The sequence below is a fragment of the Oreochromis niloticus genome, linkage group LG16 (genome assembly GCF_001858045.2).
Source record: "Oreochromis niloticus isolate F11D_XX linkage group LG16, O_niloticus_UMD_NMBU, whole genome shotgun sequence".
NCBI classification, from domain to species: Eukaryota; Metazoa; Chordata; class Actinopteri; order Cichliformes; family Cichlidae; genus Oreochromis; species Oreochromis niloticus.
In genome coordinates this window covers 12,271,739-12,297,132 of record NC_031987.2, presented here as the reverse complement: position 1 = coordinate 12,297,132, position 25,394 = coordinate 12,271,739, and the positions used below count along the sequence as shown (strand labels likewise).

The following is a 25,394-nucleotide window of genomic DNA, read 5'->3' as shown; positions in this document are numbered from 1 at the left end:
TTCTCTCCCCCTGTAAAAGCAGTACTCTCCCATCAAGATGTACTGAGAATCTGCTGATGGAAAGTGCAGGAGAGTTTCTCCTGAAAGGAAACTTGGCCAGGAAGTGCAGTGTTGCAAGATGAAATACAGAACAGTGCAAATATGCTGGCGGGGACAAATTGCGTCTCCACTATCCAGAGGTCATCATGATTTACAACGATTTACAGCAATCCATACAATAACCAGATCTGCAGTTCCTAGTAAAACTGTGGTGTAACAAAAATAAATGAATAAATAAATATATAGCACTGTGCAAAAGTCCCCTCATTTCTTTATATATTCCTTCCAAGAAGCTGGACTTGTATTTTTTCCTTTAATTTTTTTTCCCAGTCTTTTTAGTATCTGATCATTTTCATCATTTTTTTTTAGTTTTTTGTTAAGCCACATAACACTGGTCTATTAATCATTCAAGCATAAAAAAGGCATCTAACCAGTGTTGTGTCTACACATAACAAAATGTTCCCATTAGTAATTAGCTCATTAGCTGAATCCACAAAAGATATTTTGACAGGCACAAAACAGTATGTTTGACCCAGCAAGGTGATTCCCAAAGAACTGGAATTTAGCACATTCTCTAAAAATATTCAAAAATTGGACACGTAGAGGACAAACGAAGATGTGGCAAGCTTAATAGAAGCACCTGATTGGCAACAGCTTATGCAGTAGAAGTATACTTGGATTGAAAAACACATAGTGATGGATTGGCCAACCCAGAGCCCGGACCTCAGCATTATTGAAGCAGTTTGGGATCATCTTGAGAGAGAACATAAGAAAACACAGCCAGAGAAGAGCTTTGGAATGTCCTCTAAGAAGCCTGGATAATTATTCCTAAAAAATACTTAAAGTATATATAAAGCAAAAACAAAAAAACTGTCTGAGGCAAGCTTTTTGTAATTTCTTTATCTCCTTGTACGTTTGAAGGTTTCAGTAAATCACTGCATTTATTTCCCATTTTCCAAGCAAAATCTAACAAAAAGAGGGGCGTTTCAAGGCCGTTGCACAATACTGCAAACATAAAGTACATTTATTTATGTGGTGCTTTACATCAACATAAAACTAACAACAACAGCAACAAAACAAATCAACAATACAGAAAAATACAAATATAAATTAAATAGAAGGCTATTATCTTTCCTATTATCTTAATTTTTACCTTATATGGTTACCAAGGTTGAATATTTCTGAATGCATTATTATGTTATCTGCATAAAAACAGAAACAAGATAACGATGAGTAATTTTGCACATCTGTTACATAATTAAAACATTATTTATGATACATTTTTATTAACACACACAACGTTGTTTTCAACGTTGTATTATGAAACTTATAGTTTAATATCTCTGGCAATCATCCAAACACTGCTTCAGGCACCGAATACCCTGGTGGCACTGAATGAAAGTAATTGAAGTATTTTTCGGCGGCTTGATGATATTTGATGCATAAACCGCTTTACTTTGCTGAAAAGTGAAATCTAACCAGACAGTTTAATTGGTGCACTGAAACAGATGTTTGTGTGTGCACAGTCAGGTATTATATGTGGCTCAGGACTGCCTAACTGATTTTGAAGAACACTGCTCCCTTCAGCTAAAAGGTAAAGCCTCCACGTGGTATGCAAACTGCAGGAATGAAAAAAAATATCTCAAGTATGCGCCCCCTGGAATACTGCTACAACCACACTTCGATATCAACACATTCTTGTGCAATTACATGTGTCAACTCTATACTTTCTAAAGCTTAATTCACTCACCAAAATAACACAACATACTCATAAAGTTACAGATGAGGGCTGGCAGTTTTGACTTTTGGCTGAGTCACTGACCACAATGTGATTTAGGTTGAAGAAACATTTGGCTATGTGTATAAATGTCCCGCAATAATGTTAATAAATGTTTTATTGTGTAATCACTGTATAAGCAAACTATAAGTATTACTTCATCATATTTTGTATGGCGCTGTTATAACTCTTTATTGTATTTCAAGTGTCTCCAACTGTGCAATGATCCAACTAAAAGCTTGTAAAACTGGTCTCAAAGCAGCTTTTGCGGTTGTAGGTTTCCATCTTCATAAAGCATGGCACTGACATCCATTGATTTTTAATCCATTCCAAAGGACCTGCCAACCTTACCCACAATTATATATCACTTTAACAACAGTGCTGTTACCAAGCAGCACAATGAACCTGAGCTGGGTACTGGGAAGACTGGGGGAAAAAGAACAAGAGGCATAAATGAGTGTGAGACGGAAATGTGGTATGTGTTGATAAAGGCAGAAATGGGGTTAATGTATGAAAGAATGCGCTTTCAGAGAGGAAAAGGGAAAGCCATGGCTGCAGGGTCTGACACTGCCCCAGTTTTGCTACAGAGCCAGAATCTCCTGTGGCTCTCCAACACATTTCTACCCAGTTGATTAATGCTGCCATCACAACCATCGCCAGTCTCTTTGAAGACTGAAAAAAAGAAACTATGATGATCCACATAAAATATCTGCTCATCACAGCTCTCCGTTTCAGCCTAGTTTTAGTGTTGATTGCCTGAGAAAAAAAGTTCTGGGACATGCTGGCATCCTGGTGGAATTAGGGCATGAAGGTACACTAGGCTGCTTCAGGATGGTGTGTGACTAACGTATTTTTATAGCTTGGTTAAAATGGTTGTCAGAAAATTTATTGCCCTGGATTCTGTGCATTAAGTGATTTCAAATTGGAAGTTCTCTAGTGTGAAAGACGTTTAATTTGTCACTTCCTGTGAGAAAAAGATTTCATTCCAAAGGCTCTCAGTGTGTCTGACTGATTTGGCTTTGCATGATTATATGTAAATGTTTAGCAGCTTTGATAGAACACAATATTGCCTCAACTTAATTCTTATGGCAACCACTTAATCAAAGCCTAAGGGGGGAATCTTCTATTCTTTGAGGTAAAGGCATCAAATCTGAGCCTAAACTGACCCCCTGTCAGGTCAGTGCACCAAGTATTTTATTTGTTTGTTTGTTTCTAATTTTGAGGCAAAAGTTACAACCATTAAGTTTGCTAATTTCTTCTGTACAGTTTCCACAAGCCATCACTTTGATGAACACTTAAATCACTCACATAGTGTCTGTACTTATCTACCATATCTGCTACTGAATTAAAAGCAAGACCAACGTGCAAATGTAAAGTTTGTGCCACGGCTGCCCTCATTTTTCTGTAGCACTGAGTACCAAAAACATTTTTTTATGCTTCTGTAATGGTTAATCTAGTATTATGTGCAAGCTGTTTCAAAGAAATAATATAATTTTTCTCACTGATAAATTGTCAAATTTACTGTTTTCCCAAAAAGCAAAGCAAATAGCGAAGCCTGTTATTATTTTTTGATTAACATGCCAAATTATAGCTATTTACTTGTGAACAGAAAAAAATAGGTTTCATTGTGGTGGAATATTACGCTTGATACATTTCTGAAGTCTTACAGAAGTCCAGAGTGTGTGTTGGCTCGTTGACAGATTTCTAAAATAATTGTTTTTCCCTTGTTTTCATGACAGGTGGTCTAATACATTTGTTAAGAACTGTGCATAGACACTGGTAAGTCCTCATGTGTATGTAATAACCAGTTATTCATCCATTATTTATTCCATAATTCCTGCATCTTTGCACCATTACACACAAAAATAGTTGCTGGAATATTTACGTTTGTTATTTTCTGTATTGTCTGTACTGCACCGGAGCCCAATTCCTTGTACACATACTTGTTACCCTACTGCTCCTCCTTTAATCACATTTACATATAAACAGCTCAAATAAACCTATGAAAAGTTAAAAAAAGAGAGCTTAAAAAAGATAACCATCCACTGATGTTGACTAATGAAGGTGCATTAATTATTAATCGCTGTAAGGTTTAAACAGGGTGTTGTGCCCTCCCACTGCTTAATAAATATCGATTTCATATATCTGTTCATGCTGGAAGCGAGTAAGAAACTCTTTTTCTCTCTGTGTCTCGCCATGTGCAGAGCTGGACTAACGCATCGCCGCTGTTCTGTCTGAACTGCCACACAATTAGCAATTAGCTTTATAGTAAGTCGATATCAAGTGCAACATTAAGATGAAATAATAACCAGCACCTCAGCATAGACACATATAACCCACCCAGTCCAGCAACCTTTCTGGCACAGCCCTGCCACACGAGTATTTAAAGCAATCCTTACATGTTTAAGTAGCAGAGCATAGGTTCTTTATTAATTACTCTGGCCAAGCAGCTATTTGATTCTTTAAACTTTCACTTACTATACACTTACTATAATGTTCTGTACTATCATGTGACTAAGAAGTTTTTGTCTTCCTAAACTCTGAGATTTTTTGAGTCCAACAAAGAACTCCTAACTTCTCAGGCTGCTGTCCTATCAAATTTCAATGCTGTGTTAAACAGGAAATTAGAAAAGTATGTGTCATAGCTTCTAATCACAGTCATCACAACAGTAAAAAAGAAGAAACAAATGTATCTAAAGCCAATTTTAACAAACTGTCACACGTTTACTTTAAAAGCAAGTACCACAGATACACTGTTAGCTTTCCCACAAGCGATGATATTACATGTGTGTAAAAAGGGCCTAATCTTAATCATATTACACCACACATTCTTAAAACTTTCAACACAAAATGGACAAGCTACAAGGCTGCTTTACTCAGTTAATACAAAAGTCTGTTACTGTACATTTTATGCGATTTCCTGATGGCAGCGATGTACAGTTGGTGCCAGAGAACAGCACGATGACCTGTGGTGTTTTAATAGAGCTGGCAGGACTGGGCAAAGGAAGCGTAAGATGAACTTGGATCTCGGCCAACTGTCTGAGGAGGGATGAAGAGAATGAATGAAGAGCTAAGTGGAGAAGTGGCTGCAATCATTCTGTGAAAGTCCCTCTACGAGTGGACAAACATCAGTCAAAGGCAGAGATTAGAGTAATGAAGGAGAGAATGCAGAAAGAGGGGAAAATGAAACCATGTAAGATGACAGTGATGCACAGTGGCAGAGTGAGACACAGAGGGCTTTAGCATTCAGACAGAACACTCTTTAAACTTTGAGTTTAAAGAGTGTCAACATTTGTCCCAGTTACTTGAAGAGATAGCAGATGGCAGAATAGATCCAGCACCTTCTCCTGTTAGCAGCCGTGACAGCGAGGCTAGTATTGTTTTCCTAGTGAGTCTCTGTGTGTCTCATCTTGACAAAATATGGACACTGTAAATGCGGTTGGCTGCCTTAGTGAAATTAAATATTGGTTTAAACTTCATTTAGGAGTCATTTTATTTTAGCTTGCTTACAGTATGTTTTCTCAACTATTTACCTGCATACTCGTTTCATTAAATCAGATATACTTGATTTGCATGGGCTGTTCTACACAGGTAAGTGCCAAGGCTCATGGGATTGATATTAAGGTTAAGATCATAAATTTAGAAGATCTGTGGTGGTTATTTCCATCCATCTATCTTCTTAACTGCTTATTGAGTTCAGGGTCATGAGGACGCTGGAACCTTTCCCAGTTTCTATTGGGCAAAAGGCTGGGGACACTCTGGACAGGTCGCCAGGGGGGTTACTTCCATTATGATGTGTTTCACTAATTACGTTGAAGTTTCAGCAGGCGGGAGACCAACACTGAGCACTGAAAATGAATCTCTCTGTATATTTGTTCACCTGTTAGGTATTCAGTTTTCAGTTTAGGGATTTTGATGTTAGTTTAGCTGATTCTTTTTTCATTTGAAAATATAAACTTGGATTGGCGATCTGACGTATCTGTCTCCACGCCACAGTTCATTGTTGGAAGCTTAATGATTGTCACTAGATTTCGCAAACCTGTGTACCTCTTTTTATTTTCAATATGGTCTAATGAAAAATGTGAGGACAGGACTGCTTCACAATAAGTTCTTATTCTCTATGGGAGAGGCACAGCTTTCATTCTGTGTCTGCTCTGTTCAACAGTAGAGTGAGAGATAAGCGAAGACAGTGAACAACAATGTCTTTTTTTGTTTCTTACAATCTCTCTTCTTGATTATTATACATGTTAATGTAGCGAAAAATCATAGCAAAACCACTGCAGGAGATATTCCCCTTTCAATATGTAGTGCTTATTGCTTTCAAAGCTCCAAATCCCCAAAATAATGGCAGGCTGTTCAAGCCCTACTAATCATATTTTAGTGCAATCTAGCAGGTGTTTGTGTGTCGATCATTTGTGCCAATGTGTCTTAGTAATGCGCAGTTACACAGGGCTAAAGAGTGGTCTGCAACTAACTGGTAAGTAGTGGCTGCTAGGAGACGATGGTTTGCAAGTGAAACTGGCAGTTGCTGGAAGTCGATGTGAAATCAGTTGCTAAAACCCATTTGCACAGGCCTACAGGTCAGTCAGTGATCATAACACCCCCTGGTGATCCCTTGGTCACTTCAGGAAATGTGTGTACTCCACAACTGTTTAGTAAGTGTTTTTTGGAGGTTGATGAGAGTCACTAGTCTGAACTAGTGTACCGAAATAGGTACACAGTGCTGTATAGTCACCCATAGTTTACATTGCAGATGTTGATCTGACAGCAAATGCTAGTGGACTACTTGCTAAGTGCAATCAAACTCTGGAGAAAAAAAAAGAACAGGAACGGTGACCACCTTTCAAAATGTGTTGGTTGCAGCAGTAAGGCACAACTTCTACCTCAAATGGTCTTTGTTTCTGGTTTAGGTTGCACTTCTTCAAGTTTCACTAAACCTCAGAGAGTACAATGATGAGACAAGTCTGCACCTTTCATGCAAATCATGGGCTACAACGGCAATCTCCTTGCAACAAAAGCAATCACAAGGAGGTTTTTGGTCCAGCATCAGTTTTTCTGAATGATTTCACCAAGTATCAGTCAGAACCCTCTAGTAACTGAGTGAGGAATACACATTTTCCCCCAGTGACCAGTGGTTTCCAGATGTTCTCTAACCGGTCTCTAGGCCTGTGTAATACTCACCACTATAATAATTTCAATGACCTTCAACGAACACTGATTCTACATGTTTCTAAAACTATTTTCATCCTTAATATCATGATTATATTTCAGTATGCAATAATGGCTATGACTCAGGACAAGTTTCTTTAGACTAGCCCTATCAGAAAATTTTACACTGGTGATACCTTGAAATTTGTGATTTCACACAATATAGTGAAATGTCTGTATCTGGAGGACTAAATGTCAAAGAAACGTTCACTATTATAAGCACAGACCCAGAGATTTTGCTATAACAAACTTTCCCTCCTTTTTTGTGAAGAGATAAAATTTGTAAGACTGGTCTGTGCATGTTGCAAGAGTAATGTCCCTGTTGATACTTCTCATCTTCTCCCTCACTCTCTTTACTTCAATTTCTGTTTCTTAAAATAAGCCCTATGTAAAGCCATAAAATATCTGATAAAGAGGAAAGTGGCAGTGAGTTTAATGTCACTGTAGAGTCTGCAGGGTTTTATGTTTATTGTGTCTACCAGTGTTTCCATTGTTCCCAGTCTACACAGCTGGAAAAAAACGATGGTATTTGACCTTACTTCTCTGTGCTTACATAATCCCTGTCCCAAAGGGAGAAAACTGCCAGATCCTTCTTACACATACACACACACACACACACACAACACACCAGACCCAAAGCCAAAAATTCACAACATAACTGCCACTAGGCTTTCATGCTTTTCTCCCAGCTTTAACCCCCCACCCCCAGATACACACCCTTTCCCTCTAACACACTACCATGACGAGTTTCTAAACTTCTAAGCGCACAGGCACCAACAAAAGTTTGAGCAATCCTACTTAAAAACATAAAGCAGCCAAGAAACACACATACATACACATAGCAATTTCTTTACTGTAAGTACACACACAAACCAACACCAAACACCACACACGTATGCATATGCCAATTCAAATACGCACACATAGTATTTATGCACACACACACATAGACTCAAAGACAGAGCCAGGAGTAGATGTTTGGACACAGACGTCAGAGTGGAAAGCTGATCACAGCTGTACTGTAGCCATGAACACTGAGGATCAGTGTCCTGAAATAACCGGCAATGCTTTTATATGACCCCAAAATTTTATATGCATGCAGAAGAATATCACATTCATTCACACTCAGGAAAAAAATAAATTAGAACTCAATATTCCTGTAGCCCCTACACTAATTCTATTATAGATCTTATATATTCATGGTTTTCTGAGTCTGACACCATAGTCAGAATATTTTAACAGCTGTGCTATTACACTTTGTGATTTATTAAGGATTCAACGCTGATTTTAACATAAAATATTCACACTTTAATACTTCATGTGTAAACGAAACAGAGTTCACTATATTTTTCACTGGTGTTTTTGTCTCCGTACCTTAACTTTTTAAAGACTTGATATAGTTCACAACATTCAAACTGTGGAAAAGTCTACCTGAAATATTTCAGAAAGTACACTGAGTAAAAAAGGGCACTGTTTATAAGTTTCTATGTATTGTATTACCAAAGTGTGACAATAATTTCCTTACTTTCCTTACTTAGTTACCACCTACTCACAGTGGCTTTTTCAGTGGTTTTCACTCTAATCTTTATACCTGACCATTTTCATAGAATTCATTCTTTTTCTACTACACCACTTAACACTAACCTATGAATCATTCAAGCATAGAAAATGCACCTAGCTCAAAGGATGAACCAAAGTTGTCTGCACCTAACAGACAATTTATTAAAGAATCAATTAACTGTTAATTTAGGCACTTTGTTACTAGCAGCCTGTTGTAAAAACACATCATTTACACTGACTTCTTTAAGTTAATCTATGAAAAATGCCAAATATAAAACAGTTTGACAGGCATAAAATTGTATTTTTCCACCAACAAGGTGATTCCCAAAGAGCTATTAGAAGAAAACGAGTCGTTTCTCATCATGGTGTGTGGTGTAAACTAGACAAGTAGAGGACAAAGCAGTGGGAAGCCAATAAAAATATCTCAACAGTACTTGAAAGTCCTGACCTTAAAAATAGGGGGGGAAAAATCCAACAAAATCCTGACACTGGCCCTGAGAGATGCATCTGGTCCTTCAGTTGATCAATCTGCTGTTTGCCAAAGACTCATCACAAATGGTCTCAGTGGAATGGTGATTGTCGAGACTGGCTTCTTGACAGTCATATTCAACAGGGAGAAAAGTGTTCCAAAATACACATGAATAGATGAAATTTTTGGTTCAAATCACTGTCAATATGTATGGAGGAAGTGAGGACAGAGGTACAACAGTGAGTGTCTACAGCCATCTGTGAAACACTGCAAACCCTCTGCCACACTATAGGGCTGTGTTTCAGTCAGTGGTGTTTGGGATCTTGTCAAAATTGATGGAATTATGAACGGAGAAATGCACCATGGCAGTTTGACCCACCATACAATACCATCTGGAAAGCATCTGATTAACAGCAGCTTCGATTTCCAGCATGACATTGATGCTGGCAGTGCACTAAAAGCATACCTGGAAAAAATAAAACACACAGTGGAACACAATCAGTCATGGATCGGTCTCCCTATGGCCTGGACATCAACATTACTGAAGCAGTGTGGGAAGAGAACAAAATGTAGCCATCATCCAAAGAAGAGCTTTAAATGCCCTTCAACAAATCTGGAGAACTATTCCTGAAGACTACTTAAAGAAATGACAAGTGTTGCAGAGCAAAGGTGATCATACCAAATATTGACTTTCAAGCTCATTAAAATTGTACAAACTCTGTTTTTGACGTACATACTGTATTTCCATGTATATTTGAAGTTGTTAAAATAAATTCCTGCACCTGTTCCCCATTTAACACTTTAATTCAATCAAAAGAATGTGTTTATGCACAGTGAGCACTTTGCCCCAGTGTCTTTCTTTCACTCCCCTGCAGTACCAACAGTGAGCGACACTGGCTAAGTCTATTTATAAATGTAGTCCATTCATTAATATTGCCCAAAAATGATCTTTTTATTCAGCTAGGTCTGTCTGGTCAACCAGAAATTATACTGATGTCAGGAAAAACCAAAACTAAGGTTGACATCAGCAACACTGATTCATGGATTTTAAAATTTAAAAGAAATATATTTAAAGCTGTTTTTTTCTGCCTAATTTCACAAACAGAAAAAGTAAAGTTTATAGTTAAAATCTGGAAACTGATTACACATTAAACTAGGAACGTCAACAGCTCCTGAGAATATTTTTGAAGAAAGGAAAGAATTATTTCCATACAACTGGTGATGAACTGAAGTCAAGAGCTGTGAAAATGAACAGCAGGTCGATAAAAAGGAAGACCTGTATTCACTGCCATGTTTCCAAATTCTGTTCAAATGTGTCTGCATGTATGTGTGTATGTGTGTGCGCTCTGATGTGTCTTCTCTACTCCAGCCAAGACTCTGTTTCCTGCCAAATCTAAAGTGGGTGGTGGGTGCATTTCAACATCTCTCCATTACAGAGAAAGATGAGGAGAAGGAGGAGGGGTGGCAGAGGAGGATGGAGGAGGCATTTTTGCAATAAGACGGGAAGGAACTGAAACATATTTACACTTAGGCATACAAGCGCAAGCGCTCACGCACACACGCACCCATGCAGCGTCTGACACCTGAAGAAACCACTGCGTGTTTCCACGATTCTCTTCCCCCAAGAGAACCGTTCTACTTCTTCAAGCACATCAGTAGTGGAACCTTATCTGATATTTCAACAACACAGTACATAGCAGGCTGTTAAAGGAGTCAGCACCAAAGGAAAATGTGCTACAAGTCACAAACTGTTACTTGGAGCACTTTTCCAACATTGCAAAAGAGTACAAATTAAACAGAGTTTCAGTCCAGTAGAGCAGCAGGGCTGGGTTTGAATAGTGCCAGTTTCACAAGTCAGAAGTCATGTTATGAGACGCCAGTACAGAATCTGTGCCTTTCCCACCAGGAGGAAACACAAGATTCTAAATAGTGAGCTAATTAGGAAACCGTCACAATAAACAAAGCACGCAAAATTGCTCTTCATGAAGCTGCAGTTGCCCAACGAACTGCAAAACTTTTAACACATCACACTCAACTTTTTTTTTTCTTTAAGATCATCAACTCCAAAGTCTTGCAGCATATGGACAGCACCTATTTGGGGATTAGATACCAGGATGGTTTGCAGTACCTCACTGTACTAGTCATTACAACAGTATAGGGAATTTTGGGGCACAATGACACTTTCAGCCAAAAAAAAAAGTATATAAAACTTCCTTAACTTTGTCATGTTTTGCTAATCGCTACCTTACCTGCTGTTCACATTCTGCTGAAGGGGCACAATTTGTATGTTCCCTATTTTTCCTTTTTTTTAAAATTTACTTAAGATGTGTGTGTATAATCAAGAGAGTGACAGAGTGGGGGCTTCAACCGTGTCTAATAGTTTTAAATGAAAAAAGAGCATGTGTAATTCATCAAAAATGCAGGGGCTATATAAGGTTTTTTTTATGTTATTTAAAAAAAACAGCATGCATGCATAATTTTTACAATTATTAAACTAAAATTAAATTAAGGTTAATAATTTAGGTTCTCTAAAGCACATTTTCTATTCATTATTCCTGTGTTTTAATGCAACCATTAGCTGTTGTAATATGTAAAACCTCACAGATGAAGACAGTAGCTTACACAATTCCTTTCACTGGGAACAGACTTTGACAGATATGCAATGATTTAATGAAAGAAAAAACTCCAAGAAAATTGATTGTGGTTGAACCGTAGGAGAAAAACTGATTGAGATATTTCTGCGAGGCATTCTGTAATGACAAATTAGAAAGATCCAGAGTTACGCAACATTGTTTTCACTTTCCTTAAAAAATGTTCACAGGGAAACTTTAATTTGATTTCTTTTTAATAATTACAGTTTTAAAAAAAATCTGTCTTAAATGTAATGCCCTAGAATAGATTTAAATGTTAATTGGATCTAGATAATAAGGTGCCAATCGTCCATCTAAAATATAATGGCTTGACTAGTGGCCAGTGACTTCTCACCCTTATCTCCATAGTAACAAAAGGAGCAGTGAGGGGGTTAACCCTTAACCCAGTGTGTGTGTGTGTGTGTGTGTGTGTGTGTGTGTGTGTCTAACTGGCTACACTCGTGGGAATAGCAGTCAAGCTCCAAAGCTTGTTTAGGCCTTAACACTCGTTATACATCAACCCCCAAAACTAAACACATCTCCCCGGCTGGAAGCTGCCCTCTTTGTCACACTGCTTCTATCCACTGGAACATTATTTGATCCACCTTTCTCCATATCTATGCTAGTCAGATGATGGTAGGGTGCAATATGATATAGAATTTCACATATTTAGGACAATATAGACACTATATAATAAGGTTTTACAAAACAGGAATTGGTACTGCAAAATATATTATTATAGGCAAAGCTGTCTCCCACCAGTAAGCAAGAACAATAAAACCACTGACAGGGGGAAAAGGGTAACATTGATCACCTTGTTACAATACCATATCCTGCAGGGAAACCTTGGCTTCTGGCATTCATGAGGATGTTTCTTTGACACATACCACCCACCTAAACATTTTTGCAGACAAAGAACACCCTCACTTGGATTAAGGTCATAACCAGCTCAGCGAACACAGCATGAATCCAAGGTGTTGATCTGGCCCACAGTCTCCCCAGGTCCCAATCTGATTGAACATCCACGGGATTTCGACCACAGGGGTTCTCACCCTGCAAACCACGGGACCATAAGATTCAGTAACGTGCCAAAATGAGATATGAATGGGAATCTAAAGATGCCACCCCACTGTGTCCGTTCTTTGAGTGGTCAGAACTGTTTGTCAGTGTAAGGAAGGCCCACGCAAAACGTGGCAGTTGATTCTAAAACTCTGGGTGTTTTATATTTCCAAAGAAACATGACACCAAACATATCTAGCCATACAAGGATCAACATTTTTTTTAAATCACCAGAAGAAATAAAAATGACTTTTTTGGAGAATGCGTATATTTAAAGTTAGGTTTCTGTTCTTTGTCTAGTGCAGAAATAAATACATTTCCCATGAATCTACTGAAAATGTGAATGAGTAGTTTTGGTTCTGCCCCATATTTTAAAGGAGAGCAAAAAATAAACACTGGTCCACTTTAGGCGGACAAGAATAAAATTGTGGAGGAAACAATACCACAGCACATTCTGGCAAGGAAACGGTTTAAACTACAAGATTCTGGACACACTCTGTGGGCTGCTTAATTGCAAACCATTCAAAATCCCATTGTGCTCAACTGATAAACACAAAAATAAGCATGGGACCATATGCATACTGCAGCTACCACACATTTGTGCAAGCACACCACAAAACAGCATAATTCCATAGATGCCAGAGGAGAACCAGAGTACTAAATGCACTTCTTGCATGTGTGTGGGGGATGGGGACCTTATTTTGCGACTTTATTTGAATTAATTTGATTCTTCTTACTTCAGAAAAAGTGAGCAGAAGATGAAAAGCAATGAGCAGAGAGTCACAGAGGGAAAAGATGTGTTTGTGCGAGTATGTGCTAACAATCTGAGCTGAAAAGGTCGCGCGCGCTCACAGACATAAACATATACGAGCACAGAAAAAGAGAGCGTCTAAAGCGATACTATAATACTCACGAAGATGATTTGTGTGCATCTGTTTGGCTGTGTGCGTGTACATCGCTGTGTAGCGTGTGTGCCAGGCCTTCGTTCAGTATTCATGAAGTTGGGGGGATAATGTGGAGGTAATGACGAGGAGCTCGTTGTTTGCTGCAGAGATCGGCAGTTTGCAACACTAATGAGCGAATAAATGTGCATGCACATGTGTGCATGAGAACGTGTGCGTTTGTATATGCAGCTGGGGAGAAGGAAATGTGGTGATTGTGCAAATGAGTGAGCAAATTCTAAGTTTGTAAGTTTTAGGTGAGTTTTAAGACTTGTTTGGAAATTGTTTTTCTAGTTTAACAAAACTGCGTTCCAGAGTTAAAGTTAGAAAAAACGTTTACATTAAGAAAACACCTTTGTGTGTGTGAGTGCCTGTGTGTGCACGCATTGTGTTTCTCTTGTGTCTCTACTGTGCTATCATACAAAGAACACAGGTTCAAAGGATCATTACAGGGACTGGTAAAACACTATTTCCTTTGGAACCCCACCTAATCCCTGGGAATGACAGGGCAAAGCAATATCTGACTCTGGAGATGAAAGGAGGCGGCGTCATTACTGCAGTGCACTGTCATGGTAACCCCAGGTGTCACCATAGCAACCCCAGGTAAATACAGGTAAGGAAGAAGATCAAGGGCTGGGATCTTCGTGACACACTGCTTTGATGAAAATTGGACAGCTACAGATGGGTGACAAATTAAAGGAAAGACGTGAACCTTTTGACCCCTAGAGGGAGGAGATCTCGTGGCTCTGTTGTGCCTCTGAGGGCATTTTGCTAGCATGGTTCGGATCCACTCGTCCCCTCAAAGGGAATGGTTACTGCAAGCAATTAAAAAGTTGCTGTGAGTGATCCTTTACATGAAACTTTTCTATCCTGCAGCTGTGGTCTCTTCCAAGAAGGCAATACCTCCATCCATTGGGTACAAGAAGTAACTGAACGCTTTAAAAAAGTATTAATGCATTGTCTTCACAGCTATCAGATCTTAAACTAATTAAACAGCTACAAGTAATTTTGGACTGATAGGTTAAACAGTGCTATCACCTAATGAAGGAACCCTCCTTTATACTCTTAGAGACTCTGACAGTCCATGGCAAATCACAGTGAAACTATTCTGGAAGCATGCGGAAGCCCAACAAATTACTTTCAGTGTGACGATATGCTGCAGTTTGCTTGAATAGATATTCGATAGATCAGTTTAGCTCTGAATTTTGACTATTGATGCTCAGGTACATCATGATTATCTGTAAATGACCAGAATATAATTCTGAAGAATATTCTTGATTCGTGATCACATCAAAATGATTGAGAACTTCAAATGTTTTATACTGTGCAGAGCGGTCCCAAATTAATCCCTTCTAAGACAAAATCTATCACTGACAGATGGATGAGCAGACGAACTGAATACCAAACAGGAGCCTGGGTAAGTCACTGAAGTATAAAAGAGAGCCCAAATAATCCATAAGCCCCTAACTCTCAAAAAACAATCCACTCTAAAAGGACATATTCCTGCCAAGGCCAACCTGCCAGAAGAAAGCCACTAAAAATTCATGAATCTGTGAGAGTCATCCTTCAGTGTCATCATCAGGTCCCGATGATAGCATTCTAATGCTTCAGAATGCAGACGTCTTATTTGCCTCTCTTCAGACTTAGCAAGTGAAGACATTTCTGATCAAACCGATGCAAAAGCCTCTGTATCAAATAGGTTTCTGCAATGATATTGACCAGATTCAGAAATAAGATCTGATTCACTCTGTGCCATGAGAAAAACGTGACCATAAATATGCCGGCAATTTTTTTTCCATAAGGACTATACCTACAGCTAAAACTTGATAAAGACTGATTTTTTTTTCTATATACAAATGTACAATATGCAAACTTAACACAGAATGGCCCAGTGGGTTCAAACCAGGAACACTCTTGCTATGATATGGCAGGGCTAATCAGTGTACAACCATGCTTCCCTTGGGCTATCTATAACTGGACTGAAATTCCAACTAAATTTAACGTAAATCGAGTGACACATTTTCTGGAAATCTAGCTAAAACACATGCTAAACAGGACTAAAACAAGAGAATTGAAAATTGAGAACAACGCTGTAGTCAGTATCAGAACTGATAACAAAAGACAGGTGCCATAACTGAGTCTGGGTATTATTGTGTTTTAATAAGACTTAACATAATTTAGTTGATTGACAGAGATCAATTCTCTTCCGCTTATCCAATTCAAAGTCGGAGGGGAGGGGCTGGAACCGATCTTGGCTGCCATAGGGCAAAAGGCGGAGCACACCCTGAATAGGTCATCAGTCTGTCGCACAGCACAGAGAGACCAACAACCATTCACACATACGGGCAATTTAGAATCACCAGTTAATCTAACCCCACTAACCACATGTCTTTGAACTGTGGGACAAAGCCAGAGCACCTGGAGGGAACCCACGCAGACACAAGGAGAAACATACACACACAGAAAGGTGGATTTTGTTGTGAGGGAACAACAACACCATGCTGCCAAGATTGAAAGAGACTAAATATACTAAAATTGATTTACTATAAAAATCTCGTGCTATTCAAAGCAAAACAAAAAAAGAAAAACAATCAGCGAACAAATGCAACAGCTGATGTTCATCACAACGACTGAGGGACTACTTGAGATGTTGAAAAAGTCTTCAAATGCAAATAGGCTCCAAATTTCTCCTTTCAAGTTAAGAGCAAAAACCAAGGCCAATTCAAGCAACACAGCACTTGAATGTTTGACCCCCAAAAAACTGATTTAGCAGAGGAAATAACGCAGTAAAGGTTTGAATATCCCTGTAAAAACAATGTAAAGTAGCTATTTTTTGACACGGTTATAGATGGGGATTGTAATTTCTCTCTTTCTGGACAAGTTACATTTTTCTGAAACCTCAGTTTTAAATATTGATTGGCAAAATAGACTTTATCGGATTTGATAGACTTTAACTGGTCAAAGCACGAAGTCGGCAACAGAGGCTCAAGGAGCACAAAGAGCGGGGGAATTGCAGATCTCACTGCTGACTCAGCATGCCTGCCTCTTCTTCCTTTTCCATAGCAACACATTCATTCTAATCTACAACCCCAAATACATGATGTAGAGTGCTCTGTTTCACCTGTTTGACTCCCTCTGTGACCATGTGTGTTTGTGAGGTAGTGCTGCACAAGTGTGTCACTCAAAGAGAGAATTAAATCTTTTTGCGAGACCCCTGCACTTTATGTGTTGAGGTGTGTGCATCCAAATGCGTGCGCGCGCACACACACACACACACCACTGTTGGAGGAGATTAATTCACACTTTCATCACCAAGCCTTGGTCCCAAGAGAGCCTGGATGAGACTTGGGCAAAGTGACTGCAGGGGGATTGCGGGGGGGCGTTAATGGGTTATAGGTGTGTGCACGTGTACTAGTGGGTGACTGTTTGTGTGTTCACTGGCCAATAAAAGCTTGGTTCACAGTGGAGTCCTCTCCCATGGGGCCCTAAAACAAGCATGCACTGTGCATGCATGTGGCTGCTTCAGACGACAGCTTCTGAAATCCATGTTAGTACAGCTGAAGTGATCTGCTGATTACTTGATTAAACAATAAATCATGTACATTTACAAGTAAATGGTAAATGGACTGGTTCTTATATGGTTCTTATTTCTACTCTACTTGAGCACTCACAGCGCTTTATACAACATCCCTCATTCACCCATTCACACCCATTCATATAAGCACTTTTTCTAGTGCTTTCTATCTTGCATTCACACACATTCATGCTCCAATGAACACATCAGAGAACAACTTGGAGTTCAGCATCTAGACCCAGGATACTTTGGCATGCAGGTGGGAGAAGCCAGGGATCGAATTCAATTAAATTCCAATTCTGTTTTATTCATATAGAGCATAATCACAACAACAATAATAGCCTCAAGGGGTTGTAAGGTAAAGACCCTACAATAATAGAGAGAAAACCCCCACAGTCAAACTACCCTCTTTGAGCAAGCACTTGGTGACAGTGGGAAGGAAAAAATCCCTTTAAATAGGAAGAAACCTCAGGCAGAACCAGGCTCAGGGAGGGGCAGCCAACTGCCGCAACCGGTTGGGGGTGAAGCAGGTGGTGGATTGGCAGTGGATTGAACCAGCATAGCTCAGGAGGTAAAGTCACCCCCTGAGCTACAGCAACCCGAAATATTACAAATACAGCAAATATAAAACATTTTCTGGACACCATTTTTTCCAGTGCAAACTGTAAATCAAGATGTCACTTTGTGCTCCAGAGCAATTGTCCAAAAACTTTTTTAACACTAACAGTTCAATATCCTTTCTACACTTTCTGTATAAAAATATTAATATTATGTGAGCTTATATCACCACATGTCTCTTTTGCTGTTCCAATTGCCTGTAGGCCCCTTAAAGTTTAACAAGCAAAGTGAAATAAAAGCTTAAGTGCTGGCAGAAATGTCACTGAGGGTCTGGATTTCTGTTCACCACCTCAAGCTCTCCACCTCTTCAAACAATGCCTTGCTAACTTGAGAAAACTCAAGCACTGAATATGGTGTGAGACCTGACAGGAATGTTTTTAAGTTGCTTGAACATTCTTTGCATCTTTCTTACTCAGGTCCTCACTAAATTCATGACGGAAACTCTTGTGTACTCCAGCTCTAAGAAATCTCATTGTTCTTATCAGAAAACACACACACACACAAACAATACACACACAATATGTCCACAATAAATTTTGTAGCATGCCACAAATTATTTTTCAAAGATCCTTCTGACACCTTACCACATTTATGGTTTTTAGCCAATCTTTTCCATTAGCTGTTGAATTTTCTGATTTCACTGTTAGTATGCGTTTACAACTGAAATTCGAGCCTTGAAAAACATCTTAAAGCACTTTAGCTATTTGTACAAAAATTAAAATTGTTTAATTGCAGGATGTTTAACCACACAATTCTGGTACTTCTGAGAAACATCTGAATTCAGTAAAGCAAAAACAACAAAAACAAACAAAAAAGAAACCCTGAGCATTTCTATCAAACCACAAACCATAAGCTTTTCCAGATTTTAGACCCCAGGTGAAAATTCCAGCAAAATGTCAATATTTTTGCAGCTCAGTGTAGATTGTCTCACATTTTACTGCCTCACTGCCATATTCTTTAACAAGTTACAGCCATAAGACAATGCGCTGGCTGCACTGAAGTAAACAAAGCTCTCAGATCTACTCCCATTGAGTGTGAGTAATAAAACCTCAGAATGCTGCAGCCTGTGGGCGGCTGGACATTATCAGAAGTATGGCAACTGTAACACTGACCAGTGACCCCATCCTCTTCCATCTGTCTTCACGTTTGCCTCCCTTCTTGCTTTGCAAACTCAGTTCAGTTTAATTAGGTAACACAAGAGAGATTATAAATGAGTCACTACACATCTCTGTCTTTGTAACAGTATGAGAAAACCACAGCAATGCATTTCTCCTTTTCCATTCAGTTACATATTATGAACATCGGAAAGGAATGTTCTCATTCTCTCGATCAATGTATTCCATGACTTGGAGTCTTTTTTTCCTTCCTTCATTCAACTCATGAAAGAGCCCATGCATTAAATCAGTTTACATAATCAGGATATAATTGGGATGTTTGCATCTAACCACACAGCACCTGAATATCTGAGCAGGCGGATGATGAGCACGCTGATCTACAGTTCCAGTAATTAAAACCGTGAGAAAGAACGCCCGTACTTTTCTCAGTACGGTACAGAGTGCAGTGCAAACAACCTTAAAGTTGTGCGTTACGTATTGCAAAATGAAAACCAACTAACTTTTTACAAAATTGCGTATTTTCGAAAGTGTTGGATGTTAGGTGTCGTCATCCACATCGTGCACAGTGGGGGGAAAAGTGACTAACCTTAACAGGAGAGCTCCTGGTGGCCACGGGAAGCTCCCTGATCGCTGTGCCCGGAGGAGAGGCGGATATCCCGGCTGCGTACCCCTGCAGCGAGCCCCCGGCTAGGGACTGCCTGCCTCCCGCTCCTACTCCCCCTCCTCCTCCGCTTCCTCGCTGGGGCCGCTGCTTGATACCATCCAGGAGGCGAACCAGGAGGATGTTAGCGGGCAGGTCGTCCACCCCGCAGTCCACCAGGATGCGGCACTCCGGGCAGCGGAGCTCGTTCCGGGAGCTGACAATGTTCTCCAGGCAGCGGCGGCAGAAGGTGTGCTGGCACGGCAGCACCTTAGCCGTGGTGTCCAGGCGCTCCAGGCACACCGAACACTCCAACAGATCCAGCAGTGACGAGGAGTCGTCCATGTCGGCGGAGAGGGTGAGCATCTGGGCTTCAGTGTCCGTGGGGACGCCGCGGCGACTGTTTCGTGTACCGTAGAAAAGAACCGGGGGCACAGAACATTCTGGGAGGCGGACCGGCTGGGAAGCAGTCCACGGACGCCCTACGACGACGGTGTTCCCTCGTGCCGAGCGGTTCCCCGCTGAGTTGTGAATGTTCTCCGCTGTTCCGCGCCTCTCTCTCTCGCTGTCTCCCTCGGCGTGTTTGTGTTGTTCGCTCCGCTCTCCGTGTGTCTCCCCCGCTCTCCAGCAGCTGTGCAGAAAGCGGTGAGGTCACGCTCTCATCATCATCATCCGCGCGCCGATCAGAATTGCGGCGCGCGCTCACGCACCAAAGACAGATTGATAAAGACTGAGAGAGCGCGTGAGGGAGAGAGGGAGAGAGAGACCTTACACCTCAGAACCACCACAGGCATGCAGGCGGCTCCACAGCCCCCCTCGGTAATTACCAGCAGCCCACTCTCTCACTCCTCACACCTTCACACCGACTGGTTAAGAAGGAAGCTGGTATCGCTCCTTGAAAGGCCGGAAGGTTCTTTGTCATCTCACCTTCTTATACCTGTCATAAACAATTCATCCCTAGTTTTAGATTCTCTAAATCCTCATAGCTCGCAGCGTCCAGAGATACAAAAGTTGATTCCTGGACGCCTTTTCTCGATTTTGTTCCCCCTTCTGTTAAAATGTGACCAACAGGGCGCGGGCTTGGTATCAGTCTATATGCTGTCTTTTTGTGTGATGCCTACCTGACAGGAGCAGACATCCTTTTGATTACCTCAGTAACAACATCCAGCTGATGGTTGAGGGAAGGAGAAAGGGTGGTTTGTGGCGACGCCTGGCGGTCGTTTCCCGTGACTCTTAGAATTTAAATCAATTAGTCAGAGATTCTCAAAGTTTTGGTGACTCAGTGTCAATTTACGGAGGCAATGTACAACTGGGGCGACGCAGGGGAATAATGTATACATCACGCATTATTAATAATTTTGAATATAAGGAAAGTGTGGTCTGCTATCATAGGTAGAATAGATTATTAAAACAGGAGTGATGGTCGCTCAGTAGTTATAGTATGACACGAACTTTGGATGAACTACATAGTAGTGCCTTCTTTCCTTGCCATGCTTGCACATTTGATCAAAAGTGGCAATTATTCTACGGACAACACTTTAGGAACTCTGGTTACGATCCATCCATCCTTTTAACAGCTTATCAAATTCAAGCTCATTCAGAGCCTACCTCATCTGACAATGGGCAGCTAATTGCCTCATTATAAACTAGTTGGTTAGCGCAGCGAGAAGGCCCTGGGTTCAAATCCACCAGCCATCCAGAGCCTTTCTTTGTGGACTTTGCATGTTCTTCTTATGCTTGTTTTCTGACTCTCCGTGTTAGCCTTGCAATACTGGCGACCTGTCCAGGGTATACCCTGCCTTTCGCCCTATGATAGCTGGGATAGGCTGCAACCAACTGGATAAGCAAGTGAAAAATGAATGGTATCAATAGATGGTTATCATGCAAAACCTCATTATCATTAGTTTCATTACAAATTGTAAGAGGAATGTCACTGAATAATTACAGGATTCTATTTACAGATAACATTTTTGACAGCGCTACATTAGAAACATGGTAAGATGATTACAGTGCCATTTCCTATCAAATTACATGACCTTTATTTAAAGATACAGGGAAAGAAATCTGTAACATTTCCACTGACCTATTCCTGGCATGTGCTATATAATGAGCACAAAATAGACAAAGGACAAGGAAATGTGTGTATGTATGTGTGTGTTGGGGGGCCCATGTATTACTCATTAGCCAAATCGCATTACAAATCTACATCATGTAAGCTAAATCAATACACTGGCTTTAGTTTAAAGTTATGTTTAAGTTAAGTTTGGCTAGTATTGTTAATGTTACCACGGGGTATTGCTAAGACAAATCCACAGCAAATTTAAGGCAAGTCAATTAAATTCTCTGTGAAGTGACGATAACATGACCGTGTGCTCTGTTTCTCAGCCATGACTGTAGTCTTTCTCAGCTCATCCACCTGTTCAGACTTGCTCTGCTCTCACATTCAGGAGAGGCAGGGAGTGATTAAGACCACTGTGTGTGTCTGTGCACATTTGTGTGTTTGTGAGTGTCTATGTCTGAGTGACTAAAGTGACGCCTTCCTGGTTGCAGGGTGAACCCACTCTTTACCACCCACGATGAAAAGAAGAGGGTGTACAGCTTAGGGATACAATAAGAAAGAATTAGTGTATGCGTGAGTATGTGAGTGTGTCTGTTTGTGTCACAGTATTGCAGGTTTTTCTTCGTTTTTATGACAGTATTGGGCTGTTAAAATACACTTAAGCATTCTGTACAAAGTTTTAAACACTGAAGAAGATTTCAGAGCAGAGAAGCACAGTTAAAATAGTGTAATGAGGCATAATGATTTAAAAAAGCACTCTTACTGGAGTCCACGTGTTTGGTAATGAATGGTGTAGAGCTAAACGGATCAAAACTGCAGAAAACTACATAGCACAATAAAGGCGATAATAAAGGAGCTGGAAAAGAAGCTTCTACTGCTAACTAGAAAAAGACTGAAATCAAGGGCTTGTTTTTTATGCTAGTAATGAGGTAATTTTAAAAATGTCTCTGTGACACAGAGCTCCACTTGCCATTTATCTACAGAGGCCTCCCATTTCCTAAAGGTGTATTTGTATCTCTATAGCCACGGAGCAATCCAGTGCAACTCAGCTGCTAAAACACATGTATGTTGTTGTTATCAATCCCTGATTCTCAATACCTCACTAGTGCAGCAGCCCACGAGTGCTGGCAGTGAACCAAAATTCATCCTGTCTCTCTCCCTCTCCCTCCCCTTTTGTTATCATACTCACTCCTGTCTTATGCCCAGTGTCTTTCATCTGCTTAATACAATTCTTCACAGCCAGTGATTCAGAATTAGAGGGGAACTACAGAGAGAAGTGAACATAAATGATTATTGGATGAAAATCCCCTCAATCCATTTAAGCAGGATCGTCAGGGCTCCCTGTAGGATGCACTGCTGTCAATAACAGACAAAAGCTGGATGCTGTTTAACCAGCACATGTGTCAATTAGGAATGATAACTGGCTTTCTGCTAATATAAGGGGTTAGTCAACTCTCAGAGAAATTACAGAGTCTAACAATGTTGCAAATCATGAACGCCCATGCACTCCACATACTTCGCTGCTGCAGTGCGCATGCTGTTGTTTTGCATGTTAATGCTCTCTCTATTAGATACTGTAATGATGCACTAAAAGATTATACAAAAAAAGTGTTATTTTTCATGTAATCAGTTAGTACAATAGTGCATTGCAAGTAAGGTAAATTATATGTACATTTGTGTTGGGTTTACTCGAATTATTTTTTACATTTCCCAAGGAACGAGCGTCTGAAAATGGCAGATTGCTCAGTGCTTTGCAAAATAAGTTACAGTCAGCTTTGTGAGTGATTTCTGTGAGCTTCGTGTATTTTGTGCTCTGTATTCAATTTTACTGCATAGTGCGCTGCAATGTTTCGTTTTATTCTTAAAATAAATAAATAACTTATTGTTTTTATTACTGCAGTGTAGTTATTTTGCAATTGGATATTGTCCTCTGGGAAATTCTTGCCGTGATGAGCCATGAAAATAAACCTGATTTGTGCTGACCTCACTTCAGCTGCATTTATATTCACATTCCTCGTGCTGGTTTTCTTACAGCTGTTTACTTCAGCTCAAATCTAGTTCACCGAAGTTTCACAGACTCCTATATTATCTTCATCTTTATCAGTTATAATTTCATCGGACTAAACAGAAGGAAGATGAAATCTTGTTTTCTTTAGGTAATAAAATATAATAAACATTTACTGTGCCTGTGTGAGTGTATATGTGTGAATGGGCGGATCTTTACCGTGTACCTATACCATACACCTCTCTCTCAGCCGCCAATGACTTTCCTTCATGCAAAAGTAGGTTAGCTGACACGACAGTTACCATGGCAACCGGCTCTTGCTTCCTCACTGAAGAGTGGTGCATGTGTGTGTTCTCACTGAAAGACTTCCAGGGGTAATGGCAAGGTCATAGAGTCTGTTGTAGGCAGTTTCAGTAGTACAGTGTGTGCATTCTTCATGGCAAAACACCTTTTTTAATATGTAACAAAAAGTACAGTGTTCAAGAGGTGTTGTCTACCTGCGATGTGACACATACAAAGTTATTTTTTATTTTCTGTGGACTCTGACTGCTCATAATAATATTGAAACATGATCACATTTACACAGTAACCCTGAGATCAAGTGGAAAGCCTGTATAATTTGTGGTTGTGGTTAGTAATATGAATCAGAAGAGGTCAGTGATTGCATTTTTATTCTGTCTTTTAAATATTGCGCTCATCTACGGATTTTTTTAAAATAGTGTTTCACCTTTTGTAGATTTAAGCCTTATAAAAGGCATGAGAAGTGTGTTTTTGTGGCAAACTGAAGTCATCCTAATTCAATATACCAAACAAATTAGGCCTCTGCTGACTTCTGTCTTCTCAGAGCTACAGTGCTTTTATTGGAGCTTAGCTGGGTTATAAACAGGGTAGGCATTCTGTGACAGATGCTGTGCTCTTGTGATAGTAGTGGTAGCTGTAAACCTAATTTTACCTAAGTTTAGCATATTTAATAAAGACAGACATCCCCCCCCCAAAAAATGAGAAAAAACCATGAAGTGAATACATAACAATCACATATCATTCATACCATGTATTATTAAAAGGAGAAAAGATGATCAGAGCTGTCAAATTTTTTTTGCATCTTTGTTACATGCTTCAAACGATTAAACACATTTTAATATTAGACAAAGATAAACGGATTAAATACAAAATGCAGTTTTTCAATGATGATTTCATTTATTGAGGGGAAAAGGTTATCCAAACCTACCTGGCCCTGTGTGAAAATGTATTTGCTTGCTAAAACATACCCGGTTGTACCAGCAAGAAGTGCACTCAAGCATTTGCGAAAACTGACAATGAGTCTTTCACATCGCTGTGGAGGAATTTTGGCTCACTCTTCTTTTCAGAATTGTTTTAATTCAGTCACATTGGAGTGTTTTCAAGCATGAATGGCCTGTATAAGGACATGTCAAAGCAACACAATTGGATCTTAGTCTGGACTTTGACTAGGCTGATCCAAAACTCATTCAAAAGATTTGGTTTATGAGTGGACTTGTTGGTGTGTTTCGTACCATTGTCCTGGTTAATAACTTGAGCTTCAGAGCATTAACTGATTTGGTAGAGAGCAGCATTCGTGGTTCCATCAATTACACCAAGTCATCCAGGTCCTGAAGTAGCAAAGCAGCTCCAGACCATCAAACTACCACCATGTTTGACCCTTGGTATGATGTTCCTTTTAC

General features: G+C 39.9%; 2 protein-coding genes across 8 annotated transcripts in view; one reads left to right on the top strand and one right to left on the bottom strand.

Annotated features, from left to right (window-relative positions):
- LOC100712011 (SH3 domain-containing RING finger protein 3) overlaps positions 1-21,179 on the bottom strand; it is a 107,389-nt gene extending 86,210 nt beyond the window's left edge. The window contains exons 1-3 of one of the 5 annotated variants that reach the window (XM_005451947.4): positions 20,752-21,179; positions 20,458-20,567; positions 19,577-20,261 (exon numbers count right to left, since the gene is read on the bottom strand). In XM_005451947.4, coding sequence (XP_005452004.3) covers positions 19,577-20,261; positions 20,458-20,552 — 780 coding nt within the window. In that variant the 5' untranslated portion in view covers positions 20,553-20,567; positions 20,752-21,179. Of the gene's footprint in view, positions 1-19,576; positions 20,262-20,457; positions 20,722-20,751 lie in introns of those variants that run through there. The other 4 variants (XM_019353307.2, XM_025903790.1, XM_025903791.1 and 1 more) reach the window with 4 other exon arrangements.
- Positions 20,260-25,394, top strand: part of edar (ectodysplasin A receptor) — a 44,366-nt gene continuing 39,231 nt past the window's right edge. For 2 of the 3 annotated variants that reach the window (XM_025903793.1, XM_005451942.4), the window contains exon 1: positions 20,260-20,449. The gene's annotated coding sequence lies outside the window, so the exon portion shown is untranslated. Of the gene's footprint in view, positions 20,450-25,229; positions 25,377-25,394 lie in introns of those variants that run through there. The other variant, XM_019353309.2, reaches the window with a different exon arrangement.